The 21,069-nt window shown below is 39.5% G+C and overlaps 2 protein-coding genes across 9 annotated transcripts; one reads left to right on the plus strand and one right to left on the minus strand.

Moving 5' to 3' along the window:
* The first annotated feature begins 905 nt into the window (after positions 1-905).
* Positions 906-3,607, plus strand: nme2a (NME/NM23 nucleoside diphosphate kinase 2a). The gene is made up of 5 exons (XM_049013823.1): positions 906-976; positions 1,965-2,103; positions 2,908-3,009; positions 3,148-3,260; positions 3,391-3,607. The coding sequence occupies exons 2-5, from the start codon at positions 1,975-1,977 to the stop codon at positions 3,506-3,508; spliced, it is 462 nt and encodes a 153-aa protein (XP_048869780.1). The 5' UTR covers positions 906-976; positions 1,965-1,974; the 3' UTR covers positions 3,509-3,607.
* A 440-nt stretch (positions 3,608-4,047) lies between these two features.
* mbtd1 (mbt domain containing 1) lies at positions 4,048-20,892 on the minus strand. Of its 8 annotated transcripts, none has more exons than XM_049013820.1 (19): positions 20,744-20,882; positions 20,568-20,634; positions 19,227-19,280; positions 18,060-18,261; positions 17,691-17,824; positions 17,325-17,439; positions 17,119-17,201; positions 16,917-17,034; positions 16,498-16,632; positions 14,175-14,263; positions 13,778-14,012; positions 13,591-13,646; positions 13,337-13,441; positions 13,012-13,159; positions 12,820-12,902; positions 11,523-11,757; positions 11,216-11,287; positions 10,348-10,542; positions 4,048-8,064 (listed from the first exon to the last, which is right to left on the minus strand). In XM_049013820.1, exons 3-19 carry the CDS (start codon positions 19,248-19,250, stop codon positions 7,946-7,948), a joined length of 2,148 nt encoding a protein of 715 aa, XP_048869777.1. In that variant the 5' UTR covers positions 19,251-19,280; positions 20,568-20,634; positions 20,744-20,882; the 3' UTR covers positions 4,048-7,945. The 8 variants fall into 8 exon arrangements, with proteins under 8 accessions (XP_048869777.1, XP_048869772.1, XP_048869773.1 ...); XM_049013815.1 differs by having other exon boundaries at positions 19,227-19,332; XM_049013816.1 differs by lacking the exon at positions 20,568-20,634 and having other exon boundaries at positions 19,227-19,332; positions 20,744-20,883.
* Between the last annotated feature and the right edge of the window lie 177 nt (positions 20,893-21,069).

The following is a 21,069-nucleotide window of genomic DNA, read 5'->3' on the forward strand; positions in this document are numbered from 1 at the left end:
AGTGTGTGTGTGTGTATATATATATATATATATATATATATTGCAGACATCCAGACCCTCATAAACACAACTCATAAATCAGGCAGGTATTCATCTTCTTCATCTTTTGTCTAGCTAATAGCTTGTAGCAGATGCCAGGAAGCCCTCCAAGTTGGGTTGTCAAAACCAGCTGCATGTGTCTTTAAAAGAGCTGTTTTCTTCTCCCAGTGCTGCTGTAATGTGATGTTTAAAGCTCACTTGGTTTAATACTAGGGTGGATTTTTGGTCTGCCTATTAAATGATATATTGTAGGCCCTCATCCAGCTATGGTTTCTCTGTAAGAATGGCAGCAGGCATCTGGGTCATCAGGAATTATATATAATTCCTTATGACCCAAATGCCGACTGCTAATTATGTTATGGTCTGGGTTAATCTTCCTAAGTCAATTCTAAGTGTAGCTATGATATTACAGGAAAACGTACGCCAAGAATCATTAAGTTTTGATTTTTGATTTACAAAGGTTAGAATGCCATTTAATGAGTATGCAATGTACAGCAGTGTTAAAGTAAAAGGCGATTCAGATTGTAGAATGGGACTACAGGTTTATCTAGATCTTAACAATAGCAGCGATTGCACTATTTTGCTATTTTCTTTTAAGAAGCTAAAAGGTATTTCAGAATCTACTGCATTAATCGGGTGGTCCAAAATACAATGCAATGCTTTTCAGGTTGCAGAGTTCACGTTGCGCGGCTTTCATGTTTACATGCAAATATAAAAAATGTGAAATTCCAACATTTACAGGTTTCATCGCGAGGTCCGGAATACATGCAAACACGATGCAGGATGGACAGTTAACGGTGGCTTCTCTGTTACTCTTTGCTTGTTATGTAGCAGCAGCAATCCCCGCCTCCATCACACATATAAACCTCAGTTTTCTGGGCAAGGACACTCTGCTGCCGCTGCTGAGCAGTAGACGACTGTTACTCTTGGAATAAAGGTAGCTATAATTTGAATATCATTTTTAACTGAACCGCATAAATAATTTGCTTTAAATTTGGTTTCTCGTATATTTCATACGTCACCTGCCCGACTTCGATTAGTAACATTCCACTCATAGTTTTTGCGCTCATGGTTTTAATTATTATGTAGTTATTCACCCTTGTTTATTTTCTTTCATTTGGGATGCTGATGTGTAATATTCTTTATTAAATCGTTTGTTTTTTATTTGTTTGATCAGCTAGCGTGTTAGATATTACTGTAGTTTTATCTTAGATAACTCAAATTTGGCAAAGCTGGCAGTTCATGGGTTTATAAATAACATTATTAAATGGCTGGATGCTGCGCTGAAAACTATAGTTTATAGCTTCCCCTACAACGCGGTATTAATCTCAGTGCTGAGGCGAAGCCCTGAAGTCGGCAATATTGCCATAAGCTGGCTGCAAGTTATTTTCATGCCGTCTGAGCGTGTAGATATGCAGCGATTTAGAGTAATACCTTAAATAAATGCCAGTTTGATTACAATACCTTACTGCTTACTCTTGTTTTTCCATTCCCATATTGTTTGTCTGGTCGCGCTATTAAAATTTCAGCGCTGCACAAAAAGAAGCTGAAAGGGTCATTAAATATTTCAGTAAGTAAGAAAGCGCTTCAAGACGCCAGGGCTGCATGTTCAGTCTCAGCACTCAGCAGGGTTAATAGTACAGGGACAGCAATTAATTAAATTACCAGGGGAAATCTCCAGGTGACAGGTTGTGCAACCAACTGGCCTATTTTCCATGCTCTCTCAAGATGAGAAAAGAAGTAATTATCGCTGTCACGTGAGAAACTGTTAGATTGGTGTATATATGGCATTTTATTGGTTATAGGCACTGGAGTGACCTCTTACCGCCCCTCATATAGCCAGTGTGGAAAATATTATAAAATGTGAATCTGTGTCTTAAGAGCGTCGCCTAATTCTCATTCATAAGTTCCTGTATGTCATAAAGTTTCAGGGTAATGACTTCGGCTGAAGAACGCACGTTCATTGCCATAAAGCCAGATGGTGTTCAGCGGGGACTTGTAGGAAACATCATCAAGCGATTTGAACAGAAGGGATTTAAACTTGTCGGTATGAAGCTTCTCCATGTAAGTTAAATGTATTCAAGCATTTATTTGTGCATGATTATATACATGGTCTTGGTTACCTGTAGTTGCTTGATGGAAGGTATAGGCTATTAACGTGCTGGTAAAGCTTTATGCGAGCTTCAGAAATACAGGTTTTAGAACATAACATTAATTCAGTCATGTAAATAGGTAGGTATTCCAATTCTCCATTTGTTTGTGTTATACTTTAGCTTTCTATAAAACCATGGGAGACATCTCTCTTCAGAAGTACAAAATGGTAATTCTCCTAGATTAGAAACTGAATGTGTTTGTAATATATCAGTCATTCAATGTTTTTTGCAATAAACCATTTGAATTCACAGAAGGGTGTGTATGAGCAGTATATAGTACAGACGCTCCTCTACTCATGAACGAGATAAGTTTCCGAACGGCCATTCGTAACTTGAAATGTTTGTAAGTCGTTATTCAACATCATTTTAAGGGTATACGCAAGTACAAAGAACTAGGATGCTGGGAGTACGCACGCTACGCTGCTGCACTGCGGGAGTAGCGGCCAGAAAGTGCACTTGGTGGAACCGGAGTGCAGAAAAAAAAAAAAAATTGATGTTGCGGACTTACAGTCCTCTTCGTTCGTATGTCTGAAAGTTCGTAAGTTGAAAGTTCGTAAGTAGAGGAGCATCTTTAGCTTATAAAGTTGGCAGCTGATATTTGGGATCATGTGCAGGATCCCTGCTGGTCTTTAAACACACCATATATGATGTAAAACATCTGGGAGGACTTGTACATCAACATATGCAGCTGTTTTCTTTCCATGTTGCCCCGCAGGCACCGGAAGACCTCCTGAAGACTCACTACAGTGATCTAAGTGAACGACCATTCTTTCCTGGCCTGGTGAAATACATGCATTCCGGCCCTATTGTTGCCATGGTACATCCACTTGAGATCTTGTATACATTAGTAACAACTTGTACACAATTAGACAAATCACTGCAAATATACTCATTATTGTTGAACAAGGACAGTTAATGACAGAAGTGGTTTACCTGTCATATTCTTCATCCAAAGGTGTGGGAAGGTATGAATGTGGTGAAGACTGGGAGAGTCATGCTTGGTGAAACCAATCCTGCAGACTCGAGTCCAGGCACCATCCGAGGTGACTTTTGCATTCAAGTTGGCAGGTGAGGAAATTGTATATAGTTTTCCACACTGTAGTTTTGGTATGTAATTTTTATATGGCAAAATACATGAGGTGCACATGTGTATTTTTTCACCATTGGGTTAACATATGGCACCTCTTTACTCTTTCAGGAACATCATCCATGGCAGTGATTCAGTAGATAGTGCCAACGCAGAGATAAACCTTTGGTTCACTCCAGAGGAGCTGGTATCATATACGAGTTGTGCAGAGAGCTGGATCTATGATTAACAAAGCAGCCACACCCCATCAAACTCTTTGTTCCTTCTGTCTTGAATTGATGTTGTGTTTGTGAATAGCAAGCGCATGTCAATAAATACTTGAATACCAGGTCTGTAATTTTTCTCGTCTTTGATACCAAAGATTTTATTTGACAAATTTTTTTTGGCTTCAGTGGTTTCACCTCCTGTTAGCCGTCATTTTTTTTTCCTTTAAAACATCATGTAAGTGTGTCACAAATTGCTTTATGGAGATTAGTGCCATAATATACCAGGTGACAAATATTCAAGAGGAATTATGATTTTATTCTGTTGAAATTCACGATCTCTACAGCAGGGGCAAAAGTTTAAATGACACAATTCTAAATTTGTCTCACTATGCTTTTGAATTAAGTTGAAATTCAGGATGAAACTTCAGACATTCTGCAGTAGCGTGCAGGATTTTTATGCCGTTCCCTCAAATCAGTGATTTAACACCCATACTTAAATAGCTATCACGACATCAACAGATTGCAGGACCTTAGATGATGCGCAAGGAAATAATAGTGAAGATACATTTATATATTTTTTTTATTCAGTGTAAAAAGGTCTTCAGTGAATTAATGCTTTTTTTCACATCCATGCTGGAAACGTCTGCAAGATTTGTAAAATAACAGTTCACGCTTTAATTATTTACAAATTCAATAGAAAGGTTATTAAACCTCTGGTTCACGGCACAAATAACCATGACAATGAAAAGGAAAGAACATGTACAGACACTATCAAAACTTAGATGAAAAAGGTGTACAAATCCCATACCTTACTGAACCCCCAGATGTACCATGAGGGGAAAAGTTAATATTTTCTCTACAAATTCTTTACATTTGTATCCAAAATACAATACAGAAGACAACTCAAATCCAACCAGAAGTACATTTTCTCAAAATCATTCCCCATTAAAAGGATTAACAGTTTATCAAATATATAGCACCATAATACAAAGACTGAGGAAAAGGGGTTTCACATAAAAAAAGAGACCCGTGTTAGTATCCAAAAAAAAAACTAGGAAGTTGCACGTAACTTTAGACCATAGCACAAAAAATAAAGAGGTCAGGTCTGCACCGTGGGCCTCAACAAGATGTTCACAATGCTGCATGCACTGATATTTGGTTCATGAAACATGTTACAATTTCCTTTCACTCTTTTTTGCTATCAAGAAAACAAGTATAACAAAACAGGTAAGGCCTCCATCTCATTTACAGGAAATTTTGCACTGTAGGTTGTACACCTGTGTATTTTATTGTTATCGACTTGCAACATTGTCATTCATGTAGAATAATGGCACCTACATCATATTCTAGGAGAGGGTAGCAGCTAAATTTGTCGTGAAACAGTCATGTCTTAAAAGTACAAACAAACATAATGCCATCGTTTGGTCTCGAATGCATTGTCTCAAGCTAGAAAAAAGGATTTTTTTTAAATATCTGAACATGTTTCACCATCAGTGCATTAAGCACCACCGTATTTCAGAATTATTACTCAGTGGACCAACGGCAAAGATCTCAAACACCTTGATGCCAGTCAAACTAAAGCATTTCGTTTATTTCAATAACCCATGTGATCCCAAATTAAAAAATAAAGCCTATGCACTTGAAATCAAATTTTGGTGGAATACAACAGAATGTTTTATTGCTTTGCTGGACACACTTTAACAAACTAAGCAAACTTCTGCTTTTTCCAGCCAACACATGAACTGCATATTCAGTATGAATGTTATACCAAATGTATCCACCACCCCCTCAGGACACCCAATTGAAAACAAATAAGGAGCCACTTCAAAAGGTAGCCGTGGGGCCGCTGTTTTAACTCTCATGCCTCCTAATATTTAAGGAAAGGCATTGCACACGCAAACGTTACAGCATCTCCACTGTGTAAAATAACTCACCAAAAAATTCAACAAAAAAAGAATTTAAATTCTTAATGATATACCTTGTTTTGCAATCTGTACCCCCCTCCCTCCAAACACCTACATTTTGTCTGTGGAGGGAAAAAAAAAAAGAGAGACTTGGGAGAATGTTTCACATTTGCAAGAACACAATTACCAATAATTGTCTCCGATTTATATCTGCATTAATACGCAACAGGGAATTTTACTCAGTGAAAATTAAATACTTAAGACCGCATGACCAAGAGACCATATAAGCCTAATACTATTAAATATTATGCACATCAATGTCATCCATGTCATTAAAGAATTAAGAAAAAAAAAATTATTAGTTTTGTCGTTTACTTAGATTTCCTGTATATCCCCAATACTGACCACCTGGAAAGCAATTAGCCTTGACCCAACAAGCTATAGCAAGCCTATAAAACAAGATGCAAATGTTTCCTGAGAATTAATTATCAACCTTACTGGTACATGAAGGGAGTCTATAGTGTATACAGTTATATAATATTTACACCTGCATCAGGTAGAGAAATTATATTTGATTAGTGAGTATACATTTTATATATACATCAATATAAAATGTTGCTATACACACTAACAAATATATTAACTATGCATGCTATGGAAAAAGATCACAGCTGATCCAAATACATTGTAACAGAAATTGTCACATTTATGCAATAGATTTACATGTAATTAAAATTTTATGCACGTTTGTATGTAGACATTTGTATATAATCTTTAATAGGTTTATTTCTTAAATCTTCAAATATATGAAAGCGCCAGTTTTATTTCAAAATTATAATTGCATATTAAATCTTCATTTAAATAAATGTCTCCAATGTTAAGATATATGTAAAATATTAGTATATTAATGTATGTACGCCATATGAAGCCATTGATCAGGGGTGTGTTACTCCAGTCCTAGCACGCTGCGATGCGGCAAGAAGTGTCTCTCATTGTATTTGAAGAACAAAGATGAGTAATGAAGTTCAACTAGAAGCTTCCAGAACTCCAGGACTGTGCACCCCTGCTTTGCACCAAGATGGAATATACAGTTAATACCTGATGACCAGGTTCCACATTTATCCTTTGCATAAGGTACACTGATTCTGCACAGTTTCTGCAGTGGCATTTTACACATCAATCCACTGGATCGATGATACAACAAGCATAAGTTCATCTAACCAATTGGAGGGGAAATTTAAGATGAGAGGGAGAAAAAAAAGAGAGAGAGAAAAAATAAAGGAAATGACAGAAAAATAAAACTCACATTTTATTTCCCAGAGTTCCACTACCTCGTGGATAGTGAACAGGTCAAGTGTGCCACTGCTATGTTTTTAATGAGGTAGTACAAAGATTTCTGTGATGGAATCAAATCTGTGATGAAAGTCATTGGTTTCATGGTAGCTCATGGTTTTAAGACAACAGAGAGGAGGGGAGGAATTAACCATGCACAGACCAAATACATAAAGATTTAGAGTGAACCTAGCTTGTTACTTAAGATAATGTACTTTAACAATAGTTGTTTAACTGGTTATTCAATAATCTTTGTTCCTCAAACAAGAACTAGTTATGTTATGTTTAATGCTCACACCTACAGGGGTCCTATGCAGAGCTTCTATGCCACTTGAAATATTTAAAAATTATGTAACTTTATTTTTTAATTTTGCTGATGTAAACGGTGACAATCAATATTAGTATGAAAATTTAATTTATTCTGAGGCTCAGCTGAATACTTCACCCTTCTGCGACAATATGGCTCTAAAATATGGAATTTTATGTAACTGGCGAAATATTTTACAGACATCAGTTAAAAAAAAGCAACTTAAAATAAAGGTTTGCATATCTGTCAATGGTGACATATCTTGTTTCTTTACAATTCTCACAGAGTTTGTTAAATATTAAAAATATGATTGATGATTGATTTGTTACTTATATAATAAAGCTGCACATCTGTGGCAAAGGTGACTGCAACGGGTGAATAGAAATGTACATTCCTGCAGTGCAATCTTATGACAGTGTTATCCATTGAATCTGAATGTGTTCATACCAGTAAGGTTTATGAGTTACATGTATTCAAACCCACTCTTTTCAGATCACAAAAAAAAATGTATATATACTTAGATCTTTCCACCTTAAACTTAAAAATTCTCACATTACTACCCCCTTCCCAAAGTGACCAAAACAAAATCAGACACACAACAGTTCAATTTCGAAAAAATCTTACAAAAAACGTCTTTGAAAACTTCAAGTACAATGAACATTGAAAGTCCATCTGGCAAATTGTTAAAACAAAGCTAAAGGAAAATAATAATCTTGTAAAATATTACCTTCTCTTCTAAATTTGCTGTATTCTTGTGTCTTTTCTTACCCAATAAACAATTGCTTATGATTTGGAGTCCTGCCGCTCGTCAAAACCGCTGTGCACCTACCCATTCACCCCGAACTGATTTCCAAGTGCTGGTCAGGTCAGACAGTGTTTAAGGCTTTCGCTTTTATCAAAAGTCCCCGTCCGCTGCCTCACGGCTCCTGTTTGACATAGTAGCTGCCAGGACCGTTGCTCTCCTGGTCTGAGATGCCTTGTGAAAAGCTGTGCTCATCCAGCTCTGTGGCCTCCTCCTTCAGCTGCAGCGAAGCCCCTTGAGGAAGAGGAGAAGGATGTATAAAAATCAAGGGATCGTCCCAATAACGACCATTCGTGACACCAATGCTGCAATGTCCAGTCTCAACCCAAGGGCCGCAAATTAAAATCCTTAGTTCCTCCAAAACACCTGAGCCTACCTGTACAATCTCTCTCTCTGATCACACACACACCAGGATAAAGATGTTTGGTGAAAATTTTCCTCAACTACTCTGCAACCGACACATGAATAATATTATTGAAGTTTCTCCACACAAATTCTGGCAGGATCAGATGGACAGAAAAGCAGCTAAGCCTATAAGTTTTCACTGGTATCAGCTGCTCTCAATTGCTTCACTGACTAGCACATACAAATGGCCCCCATGAGAGCATGCCAAAATGGTTAATTAAAAAATAAATAATAATTTAAAAAATGTAAATCAGATACACGGTCATCAATTGCTAGAAACTAATACTTCCTCATACTATATTTTTAAAAGGCAAAATTAAAAATGCCGGCGTGTGTCAAGTGCTAGTCATTACATCTTTGGCTACTGAAAAACATACTTCATTTCACAGTAAGAGCATCTTCTAAACGTTCAAGACGACATGCAATAAATGGCTTATTTAGGATTCTGCAGTGTATCTGACGACGTGGAATTCATCAACATCATTTCAAACACAAAGCATGAAAAACTAACATAAGGACGGTAAATATGACCACTGTCAAATATTTAAGAGACCCCCGGAAGACTTCAATGAACTTCCACATATTTCACCAAAACAACCATTTGAATCATTAAATAATACCCTTTCACACTTTAAAAAAGAGAAACAATGACAGCTATCAGAGATACCAAACCAAATATTTCTAACAATTTTTATAAATAATTCCATTGAAATGGCTTGAAAAATGAAATACTCAGTTATTTTACTACAGCATTTACAATGGGGAAAATACTAATTAATTCTGCTTGGCATACCTAATTATTTTCTACAAGTTCACCTACCCACTGTCACATGAGAGTATGAAATGAATATCAAATACACTGAAAATGAATTTACGGAAGGCACTGGGCTGGGGCAGGTCGGGGACACACTGTGCTCACAGAAAGTCTTGGGATGCTTGCTAAACTCAGTAAGAAAACTGCAAATTTATTGGTTTTATAACAAAAATCATTGCTTCATTTATTCACAAAAAAGTTATATAACATCAGAAATGGCCAGAAATTACGTAAAACATTTCAAGTACTAATAAATTGAAATCTAAATCTGAATTTTAAAACAGCTGTCCCGAGTTAAGTTTAATCGACAAGCAGTGACATAAAACTGCTAACATGTGTGTTCAGTATCCCTTTGGCAGCCAATGATTACAACTGCCATTAACAGCAAAATGACAAAGTACAGAACTGAATGAGTCAGTCTAAAAAATTATGACACTTAAAGAAAATGACTGCATGGAAGATATATGCAGATACATTACACATTGCTTGTCGACCGACTTCTGTCATGAAACCAGCACGTTTGCAGCATTACAGAATAAGCAGGGGTCTCCAGACTTTGTGAGCAATGTATGAGCAACACAAAATATATTTAAGAAACTCACACACGCGAAAAAGGATTTAGCTAACCACAATGCTTAGATACAGCTAATATAGATAATACTTTGTCTATCTTAATCCTTATTTATTAAAAGGGCCACTTCACATAATAAGCACTCCAACTACTTATTTATCTCCTTATTAAAAGTCATTTTTATTTTCTACGTATAAAGTAAGTTTAACTGCTGTTGGTAAGGGGATACTCATTTTGTAATTTAATATAATTGGAAAATTAAAATGACAAACGGTCAAAACGTGCAACGCATCTTCACTAAAGCACTCGGGCAGAGTGCAAAGGGAGCTGGGCAGTATTTACTGTAGTCGGACGATACAGAAATCTACATTTAGCATGAACAAATATGTTCAATTAAATTGCAATCATTTAAAAATAAAATACATTGTGTATGCATTTGACCAGACAATTCTGTTTTTGTAATTTATAGGGACGCAAGCTATACAACCTCAATTTGTGATGAGCAATAAATACAAATCCACAGTGGAATTTAAAAAGGTAAACCCATATGAACCTTTGAGAAAGGGTCGTGTTGATTAACACATGCTACGTGGCATACAAATGAGAGTAACCTTAGCGTTGAATCTGAGGCCCGCCACCCCCCAGCATGAGACCACTGTACTGTGTACCCTTAAATGGCTCACCCTGAGTGAGGCAGACTATGAGGAATGGTGGATTGGTGGATTACCTGATTTGAGGCTGGGATTCAGCTCCCCACTAGTGGTGGGGGGTTGAGTGGGCCCCGGGGCCGCAGCCTGTGCGGGATGGGACGGGTAAAGGGGTGGAGTCAGCTCTTCATCACCCGAGAAGCTCCTCCGCATCGTGCCTGTCAGAGGCACGCTTGACAAACTGACCGGCCTCTTCCCAACTGGAATCTTCCTCTCTAAACACCAAGTCAGACTGGAGTAAGCTACCGAGCCTCCCGTTGTCCCTGCTTCCCCCCCACACCCATCGGGTTCCCCTGTGCTCTCCATACCAATAAAATACCTTTTTCAATACTTTAAAAATGGAGGCTATCCAGTACACCCCAGTGAAACAAATACCAGGATTTCTATTAACCAGTAATACCACATTATGGCATGGAAGGGTCATTTACTATCCCAAAAAGCTTTTTAGACACTTGCTCCCTTGGTTTGGAAATGAGCCAAAGTTAGACCTGTGTGGGCCTTGACACAGTTCAGATTGAAGGTTTTAGTCTTCAGAGTCGCTTCACTGTCCAGCTCCCTGCTAATCTGATCTACATTGTGGCAACAGTTAGCGTGACAAGCGGTGAAACGCTGCGTGCCATCAGAGCCTGGAGTACCTGGAACTGCAAAGTGAAAGCATGCTCTCGCTCATCTTTTTCGCTCCAAAGCAGAACCTCAAGAACCAAGTCGCGTCAAGGTGGCACTTGCTGCCTCATTCCACCGCATTCCAAATCCGCACCCGGAAGGAAACCCAAGAAGCAAAGCCCCGGCAGGAAACACAAGGTCGCGCCAAGGTTTTTTTTTTTCCTGTTCTGAATAGTGTTGCCATTCACAAAAGGCGTCGGAAAGAGTGTATAAGAAGTGACCCACTTTTCTTTTGTCCTTTGTACTGCTGAGTCTTCTTCTTCTGCTTCGTCACGTTCGTGGGCACCTCTCTTGTGGCTGGAAGAGAAAGATCAGAAGAATCCAGTTGGCAGGGCTCACAATGCTGCTGACTCATCTCCACATAACTGCCATTGTGTGATCCGGCCTACAGCGCAATCTGTCATCTATAACTTCGTAACATAGCTCATGAATGGCAACACTCAAAATGGCAGACAAATACAGTTCACTAGTGAATAAGGGGAAATGTAAACACCTTTACAGCATTAACAACACTAAGAGTAAAACCACTCACTCTGCGCAGCTGGGGGCTGCAGTTGATATCCCGTTTGCTGACACCAGCCCACGGGGTAAAGGTCCGGCGACTCACAGTCCACCCACTGATCATACTCGTCCTCCCAGCCATCGAAATGAATGCGCAGCAGTCTGTGCACGATGCGTGTCACCGTGGCAACACACACCAGCCGTGGTTCCATCAGGTCCACGGCTTCCAGCTTCATCCCTGTGCGGAACCCGTGGTTTGGAACTTCCTGCAAGTCAGGAGGACGCCACTGAATTGCACAGACAGAAGGCCAGTGTACCGGGGTAGCGACAAGCACACACAGCAATGCCTCTGGTTATTTGAGCATAAATCGCTTCTTTTAAAACATCCTGCTATTTTTGATGATTGTCTGAATTATACACATACTTCATTAGCTGTTTTAGAGATGTCAAATGACATTTTTGCTATGAATAAAACTATACCTTGAAAAAAAACAGGTCTCCATTACACCCATTTACTAATCTTGATCAATAAAAGAATGCAAACTCAGTATTTCACTTAATCAATTACAACACCTTGAAATTCCTTAATTTACATGATTATGCTTAATAAAGTACTGATCTCATCTCATTTGACATATTCCACTGAACATAAAATTCCTGCACGGGGATCATTACTTTAAAAGTAGGTCCTACCAAATATTTCATTACTAGAACATATTTGATAATCTAAGAGCAATGACTAGTCTAGGACCAGTTTTTCCAGTTCTAATCCTGAGGACCCAAAAGGCATAACATTTGTTTTATCCCAGTACAAACACATCAGATTCAAGAAATTCACGTATCTGCATGCAAAGAACACACCTCTTGTGCTCAACGCCCCAGTATCCCAATTACAACATGAAACACCCAAGCCACAGTCCACATCAAACATTTGGTGCAGATCAGGGCTGAGCAGAGACTTTGAGAAGCAGATGTTCTACGGTTAAAAAATGGCACTTAGTATCTTTAAAGCTTCCACAGCAGTTCATGTTAAATAGTTTTGGAGGGGAGACACTGCCCTGGTACATGCCTGATGCAGATCCCTTTTTAGAGTAAACACGAAGACGACTGATATTTCATGGTGTCTTTTTCACAATAGATATGATTGTGTTTCCACATAGCAATTTAGCTCATGCTTCTAAAGCAACTTAGATCAACAAATGCACACAGTGTATAATTTTACTGGAATTTGAGATAACCGGCAACCTTCAGAGGGCACATCCTTAACAATTATGCCATCTGCACAGTCAACATGTTAGTCTCTTCAAAACATCCCCAATAGAGGTTACCTTGTTAAAGAGCTTCACTGGAGCTGCTATGGAACCAGTCTCCCTGAGGTAGTCAAACCATTTGAATGGGAGTTTATTATAACCTGTGAGGAAGATTTGATTTTAGATTAAAATCCAGAGCAGCATCAAATGAGCCACAGGCAGTTCTAAAGCCGTCACTATCCGATACATTTCAGCCGCTAAACAAAATACCTCGAGGTGGGGTGAGCTCAATGTCATTAATTTCACAGAAACCAGCAGGGAAAATAGAGGGCGATGTGGAATGGTAGCAGAACCAGTCCGAGCCATCCGCAGCTTCCGAGCCGTCGATCCCGATCATGAGGTACCCATCTGCCAAAACCTAACCATGGGTGAACCACACAAATCTGTTAATGGCGATAACACCAACCAATTTCTTCACAGTTAAAGGCTATGATTCACAGAGAAAGAAGTGCCCATTAATGTCGAAGGCTGACGAGATAATACAGGGCCCATCATTAGATCGGGTCACAATGTTCTGCTGATAGCCAGGCCTCACCTTTCTTACAGTAGCTACACATATAGCAGAGAGATTTAGAGGGTCGATGGCCTCCAGTTTCATGCCGTCTTTAAACCAATCCCCACTCTGATCGACGTCCTTCACCTGAAAGAAAATTAGGTGACCGACTTCATTTTCCTTCTGCTGCCCCAATACCCTTTAGATGCAGGTGTTTATGGAGCCAGTTTGAAGAGAGACTTTGGTACCAATTACACATTGTCAACACACACACACAGACATAACTGTATTCTTACCTTCAAAAATAGCTGCGCGGGGGCATCTGCCTGACCTTCAAGTTTCTTTGATACATCTAAAATAAAGCAACACATGACAAATGGGCATTTTTAAATTAGCGACTGATGTTATGAAAAGATGCTACCTGTGGTTCGTGGTTGTATGTAAACACCAGGCTACGTGGCCAAGTTTTACCCATTTCCTCACCAGATCTCTTGAAACGGTGACCAATACTGCGGGACCAGCCAATGGAGTGGATGAGTGGGCTATACATGTGACACCAGAAGTCATCGGTGCCATCTTCGCTCTCCTCATACACCAGTCGCAGCCGGCCACCAATCACCTGCTCCACCAGAGCTACCCGCGTCCGGCAGAGATGGGTCTTGTCCACCACCTCGACCCTCATCAGTTTTTTGAAGGGGTACTGCATACTCTCTTGCACCTGGTGAAGGGCAGTTTTAAGTCTCTGAGAAAAAGGACACCTGTCTGCAGGAAAATCCAACCAGGTCCACACTTCAACATGAATAACGAACGATCAAAGTGATCGGCTTGTTTTCCATAACTTGAACGTGCATTCTGACCACACTCAAGAACAGTGCTTCACCTTGGAGGAAAAATCAGGCGGAAGTGTTTTTGCTCCTGTAAGGCGTGTCACTAGGAATGCTTTCCAGTTGGTGCTTTTATGCTGAATGGCTAGAGAGAGACAATACAAAGATTAGCCAGAAAGACATATACTCTTTCATTTTTGTTGTCAGATGAAAACCTACACAATTAAAACAGAATTCTATTAAACTATGAGAGACATATCAGCCAATTCCCATATAAAATGTAAACAATCCAGATAAATCTTTAAAGAGGGCTATATGTGAATACACCCTATACAAACCAAATTCAGCCCTCTAAATGTGCCAAAAGAAAGCAGATTCTGTTCTCTTTGAACTCACACTGTCCATAACCTTCAAAAAGCACTCGGGTCACTTTCCGGTGCACTGCAGCTTTTAAGTGGTCTCAGTCCATTTCACATTCACACTTGGTCCTTTCAGACACTGAATTGATCATGAGTCTCATCTCTTCCCCCACAAAACATCAGGTACATATAAATCGCATGTACTCAACAGGCAGATCGAAACATTATTTAAACACTGTGATCAATCTAAATTCTTAAACCTATTTGGCAAATGGCTCTAAAAACAGAAGCATAACAACCACAGAAAGTGCACTTCATAATATGAAAGATCTTAAGGTATAAGCCTCCAATAAAACAAAGAGACACCTTTATCCTATGCAACAAAGGAAACAAAGTAACAACTTTCCTGTGAGACAATGTTTTGATCTTAGCTCAGAATTCTGTGCAAGATCACGACCTAAACTCTCATGCAGGCTGTGTCCGAATTCAGGGGCTGCATCCTTCTAAGGGCTGATTTACACTTGACACTTACAATGCATCAGAGTGGAAATTTCAGGTTCAGAAAGTACAAATCCAGTCCAAGATTTTGTTGCAACCAACCAGACATGTACTCTGCTCCATTGGTTCCTTGAAAGTAAATCATGGTCTGGATTTTTACTTTCTGGACCTGAAATTGCCACCTCTGCAATGCATACACATTATGGCCACCACATTTCTTTGCACTCATTCCACACATCATAGGTGCACCTACGCAAGGAGTTAACATGACGTTTAAAGTTTCCTGCTGCTGCTTTTCCATGAGCTCTACAGGCATTTGAGCCATTCCGAATTATTTTCATCCTTGCTGTTTAAATCACTCATGAATAGATGCGTTTCTGTGAAACTGCTTTATTTTGAATTGTTTTTTTCTTTATTAATACTGCAATACTTATTGCAGAAATTTATTTCCAGTGTCGTGCAGCCTAATTACAAAATACTAACTACTATGAGATATTTAACAACATACAATGCAACATTCAACGTGGGGTACTGAAGTGAAATGAGGCAGAGCAAAGTATGATGTGGAGCAGTGCTTAGAGTACAGAGTGCTGCAGCAGTATTAAAATATTAGCAACTAGATCACTGTGGAGGCAGCGATTGTACATCATTTTGTGTCACAACCTCATACAAAACAAGTGAGAGCGGAAACAAAGGAGCCGGCCAAGGTGGTTCTCGCACTGCCCCCTGGTGGACATCACCTATAATCCTCCAGATAGACATAAACTACGTGTGCAAGTACAGTCAGTACACTGCTTGCGTCGTATGCGCATCGTGTTGTGTACGCGTCACCTTACGTGGAGTATATGGCAGCGATATATAATATTATATGTCCCTAATAAAATCAATGCTTATACTATTTCCTATTTGGATAACAATATACTGCACACATTAGCGCAATAAATTTCCCAGCTCCATAAGCTAGTGTCAACCACCTTAAGAATTCAAAATTTTTTGGGGTTGGTTTTGACATCAACATTGTATGGTATCCAAAAAGAGAGAAAAGTGAAGTGAGCTGGGTGCACTTTCTGTTCACATATCGTCAGCAAATGAACGTGCTAAGTGGGCTTGTAACAAACCGAACTCAGACCACCTCATGGAACTGGCTGGAGTTCGGTTCACTATTGATGGGGGGGGGGGGGGGGTCATTTGAGCTTATTTTGCGTGGGAAACAAGCCAAGTTCAATTAAATTTGCTACATCGAGCCCTCTGTCAAACATTTTCAAACATCATATTCTAAGGAATGTAGTAAGAAATATGGAAATTTTACCAGTGCACTGAATGCTACTACAGCATTTACAATTCTATATGACTGGTAGACACACAAAACGACTTTTAATGAGCTCAGAATTTGTCATAATAATTGGCCTATTGAATAAATGGTCTGTCGACAATAAGTGTATGCAAGAGAGTAATCACTTAGCAATGGATTATAAATGAGCGAACAAATCTGCTTGAACAGAATCGCATCCCTCAAACTTACATTTAGGAGGAACGAGGGGTTTGCCAGTGGACGCACACCAGCCGACAGGGTGAATTTCAGGGACACAGAGGTTACACCAGAAATCACGGCTGTTGTCGTCATCGAAGCCCTCGTACCGAAGAAGCGCCTTGAAACCTAGAAGGAACCAGCTTTCTTTACAAGAATCAGTGTCTTCTGAACAAAATTCTCAAAGCTTAACTGTCTCAATACCTTCTGTTGGGTTTCAATATTCAAGAAAGATCATGGCAGTAATACAATTTAAAAATAAAGCTGTAATGTGGGCCTACTTATCTTTGTCTTCTCGTACTAGAATAATTGATAGGAGTTTTATGAATGATAGTCCCATCTTAAAATGTTTTAAACTTTTAAAGCGAAGAACATTTGAATCATGTTTGATAATGACATTCCATAGTCATTACCTGCCAGTTTGATGACTGATGCTATCCAGTATACTTCTGTGGGAACGTCAGAGTCGGTATTGGGAACTTCTAGTCTCACCGACTCGGTAACGTCACCCCAAGAGGCTCCCAGGGGGACCTGGGACAAAGAACCATGTCTGTGAGATGAAGACGGAGGAATAAGCAGGAGTCCAAGCTGTTTATGTTCATTTGTTGTGCTTACATGCTTGAAACAGCTAACTGGTGCTCCAACCAAGTTATTGCTGCTGATGTAATGGCCCCAGTTGAAGCCTTCAACGGGAACCACTACCGGTGAAGGGGGGAAAAAAGTATTATAGCACCGCTTAATCCATATTTCATCAGCGGAATGCATTTATCTGCTTAAATCATCCGTAAAAACATTTATTCATTCCAGACAAATAAACATACCAGTTTTTGATTTGGCTTGGTTTTGTTGGTTTGCTTGGTACTGAGCATAGGCGGCCAGTTTTGCCATAAGAGGTTGTTTCTGTAAGACTTTTGCCTTTTTTGTTGGCGGTTTCCCCTTTGGAGAAAGACAAATGAACCGTTAACAGTCTTTAAAAGGATTATCTAATGATGATGTGTTAAATATACATTGACTGCTCAGCCACATTAATAGATTACTTTTACACACACACACACACACACACACACACACACACAATTTAAAACAAAGAAATGAGTGATCACACAATTAAAAAGCATAATAAATATTTCACTGTAGCACAGAATTGTACCACAAAATACACAAAACACACAATGAAAAGGTGATACCTGGAGTCTGGCCAGAATACTGGCTTTCTTAGAATTGGATGAGTAACTCCGGGAGCAAGAAACGCTGCAAAATCTCTTTGTCTTCGAGTAAAAAGCATCTCTCACTCCCACCATGCCACACATCTCACATGTAGCTAGAGAAGAAGAGAGAAGGGAACGTGTGTTTACAGGGCATCTAATTATTATGATAGATTCGATCAATCAATCCAAACTCAGATTATTTGCAAATGAAAATATATAAGGCACAAAGGAACTTCACAGACAACTGCAAGACATGGAAAATGTAAAATTTTTCGATGATCATCTTATGGGTTGATCTGCGGTTACATGGACATCCATTTACTTCTACCAAATTAAGAAAATACCTACCCATTCCAGCTTTTCCATCAGGGTAGGTGTACACTTGGCCATTGTTTTTGATAATGGAGAGGCCAGCGCGAATGTTGGTCTGCTCATCGTCACTATCCTCCGTGCTGGAGCTGCTGCTGGAGTCCTCACTACAGCTGTCGTATCCATCAAACATTCCAAAGGAATCTCGCCGCTTTCTGTCCGGACGTGGAGTGTGTTCAGTCTGCAAGACAATCCAAATGCAAATAATTCAAATCATGCTATTTGCTGCATATCAAGAAAATGGAGCAAAAATCTGGTCACGCCGAAGACACCAGAAAAATTATGCCCTTTATCACCATAAAATTTTCAGATGTTCATTAGTGAACCATACACACAAGCAAAGAACCTAGGGGTACGACTAAGACCTGTGTGCCGCCAACCACACGCAACAGACAATAATGCCTAAATAAAAACGGTTTGGGTCTCTAAGTCTGCTAAAGCCTGGTTCTTTTGGGCACAATTTGTGCATAACTCGAGTATTTTAATTTTCACTGGGCTACAGGAATCGTTCCAGCTTTACTATTCGTTTATTCCACCAGGTACCAATGCTAAATATGTGTTAAGTGCTGCCTCTGAATCTGCCGTTTACCATAACAGCTGCCACATGGTCAGCCATATAGCTGCAAAAACGACTGGGGCTGAATTTTATTATAGTTAGGATGAAACCATTAGGAGCTAAACTATCTGACTTCAAAGAGAACGTTATGTTTTTTTAAGAACACTTCATGAAATACTTCCACGACCACAATTAATAATTATATAATTTTCAATCGCAGAAATAGATTTTTACTTGGGTCAGATCAAGGCTTGATAAAAAGCTTACTACTGCCTGCATCGTGTTGTTAAGCCTAACAAACACAGGTTAAACATGTAAAAAGCCTTTTAAAAGTATTATAGGATATTACTCATGCTGCATGACCTAAATGATGGGATTACTAGTGCATGTATGTGGATATCAAACACCTTTACGTTTTCACACAGAATGTACTCATTCAAATACGCAAAACATCTCAAAAACGCATCAGTAAATAAGGAAACAGTACTCCACCTTCGAATTAAAAACACATTTAAAAACCCAATGACCAACATTGTAATTAACTGCAAATTTTAAATACATAAACATTGCCAAACGATTCTAATACATACCCTTTTATGTCCATTCTGCTCCATGGCACTACTTTTTAAAGCACTTTTTTACACCTTTTGGGAAAGTCCAGAAGCAGCAGAGTTTTGGTCTCAGATTTCATGAAGTCTAAACAATATTCAGAAAATTAAAAATGTCATTGTCTTCATTTTAACTCCACAACCTAAACAAAGAATCAGTCATTTACTTGCCATTACACCAGAGGCATATTGTCAGGAAGTATTGTTGTTGTTGGCAGAAAGCGAAAGAAAAAAAGCGAAAAACATCTGTACGCGAATTTCTATTATACAGCGAAACCGATACTTGTATCTATTGTATGTTACATTTGTACCTCAGAGAGGAAGAGGCACCCTGAAATAAACAATAACTAGGCTTTTAAAACTAAAGCAAATGTCGGACCTTTGTGTAAAAACAAATTATATATATATTTATATATAATTTGTTTATCGTTTCCTCATGCCAAAGCCAACGACTATTCTGCCACCTGTGGTGCTTTAAATTGCTGTGGCGATGTAAAAATACGACATTGATTTTGACATATCTTCTGCGCTTGTCACACGACACCGAAAAATAATACTATTTCCGCCTCGGAAAGGCTCCGGGGAGACATTTAAATCGCTGGAATTAACGCCGTCCGTACGCGCCCACAAGCGGGAACCGGACTAACCGCACAACTCGCTAAACTCCAGTCGATCGACAATAAGTCTCAGCGAAACGTTTTGTGTACAAACCGCTGGAGCGTTTTTACTGCTGGATCGTGAGCATCAGCAGGCGAGCTGAAACGGAGAAACGCGTATCCACGCATGGACTCTTTCCCGTGTAAGCGAGCTACAAAGGGCACACAAAACACAGCAGAATAACCACATTTTTTAAAAAGCGATCCTTACCCCGATACTGTGGCACATCTCACGCGTCGCAGTGCACCATTCATATTCGCCTCTCTTTCCATTTCCTCATACATATATATATGGTATGTTACCCTGCAGTTGGCTCTACATAAAGGCTTTCACTAGCGCGGATCTTCCTGTACACAACGCGGCTTGGTGAAGCACAGAGTCTGGCCAAATCAGCACATTTACACACGGCTCGTACGCTAACTTTTCCACAGCAATTACCAAATACTGCTGCATTAGCCGAGATGTAAATTCAGCGCCGGGTAGTAGCTCTCCCAGTCTTCCACTAGTGGCACCTAGTGACGGTATGGTCTCACCAAGAGGCCTTCGCGTGATCCCATTGCTCTGCAACACCTCGAGATTACGGCGCTACCGCGAATGCTTGCACTACTACGCTAAAAAGAAACTGCTTGGCTCACGCCAACATAAGCTATAAAGCAAACGACCAACCTTCCTGAGTCTGATATAGCTGCTCGTGTGAAGCTACGGGCCTTCTGAGTGCTGTTTCTGCCGCAAGCTGACAATCACAACAAAGGGGGGATAAACAGGATTGTAATAGCATAGCTACTAGCTGGCTATCTACCAATGTACCAAGGTTTCACGCTCAAGCTGCTCAATAGACTCACCAAATCCCTTGCGTCTTCCATCAGCCCCTCATGCAAAATATTCCCTATTTCCGTTCCGTTCAATTTTAGAACCCCAAAAAGGGGAAATTATTAGAAAACCAAACCAAAAGCCAAAAATGAACTCCAGCTAAATATCAACAAAATTATCATATTGTGCTTTCTGCGCATGCGCACGCAACGCCTACCGTTTCATGATTGGCCACAATGAGGAAATCGTAATCTTCGCAACATGATCCCAAATTTCATTGGCTGTACCAGTCTTTGTATTATTGAGAAGCCGCTCATTGGTCCTTTAGGTCGACCTTATTTGAATAAATATATTTCAA

This window comes from Brienomyrus brachyistius, chromosome 5, assembly GCF_023856365.1.
Source record: "Brienomyrus brachyistius isolate T26 chromosome 5, BBRACH_0.4, whole genome shotgun sequence".
In the NCBI taxonomy this organism is placed as follows: Eukaryota; Metazoa; Chordata; class Actinopteri; order Osteoglossiformes; family Mormyridae; genus Brienomyrus; species Brienomyrus brachyistius.

What these genes read in the sequence shown, in the direction of transcription:
- mbtd1 (XM_049013816.1), bottom strand. Translation starts at nt 19,250, where the DNA reads ATGGAGCAGAATGGACATAAAAGG. An exon ending in GTATTCTGGCCAGACTCCAG is followed by an intron (nt 17,440 to 17,690) that starts GTATCACCTTTT and finishes CTTTCTCCAAAG; the next exon opens with GGGAAACCGCCAACAAAAAA. An exon ending in TCACCGTTTCAAGAGATCTG is followed by an intron (nt 13,647 to 13,777) that starts GTGAGGAAATGG and finishes GCTTTATTTTAG; the next exon opens with ATGTATCAAAGAAACTTGAA.
- nme2a (XM_049013823.1), top strand. Translation starts at nt 1,975, where the DNA reads ATGACTTCGGCTGAAGAACGCACGTTCATTGCCATAAAGCCAGATGGT. An exon ending in CCGGCCCTATTGTTGCCATG is followed by an intron (nt 3,010 to 3,147) that starts GTACATCCACTT and finishes CTTCATCCAAAG; the next exon opens with GTGTGGGAAGGTATGAATGT. An exon ending in TTTTGCATTCAAGTTGGCAG is followed by an intron (nt 3,261 to 3,390) that starts GTGAGGAAATTG and finishes TTACTCTTTCAG; the next exon opens with GAACATCATCCATGGCAGTG.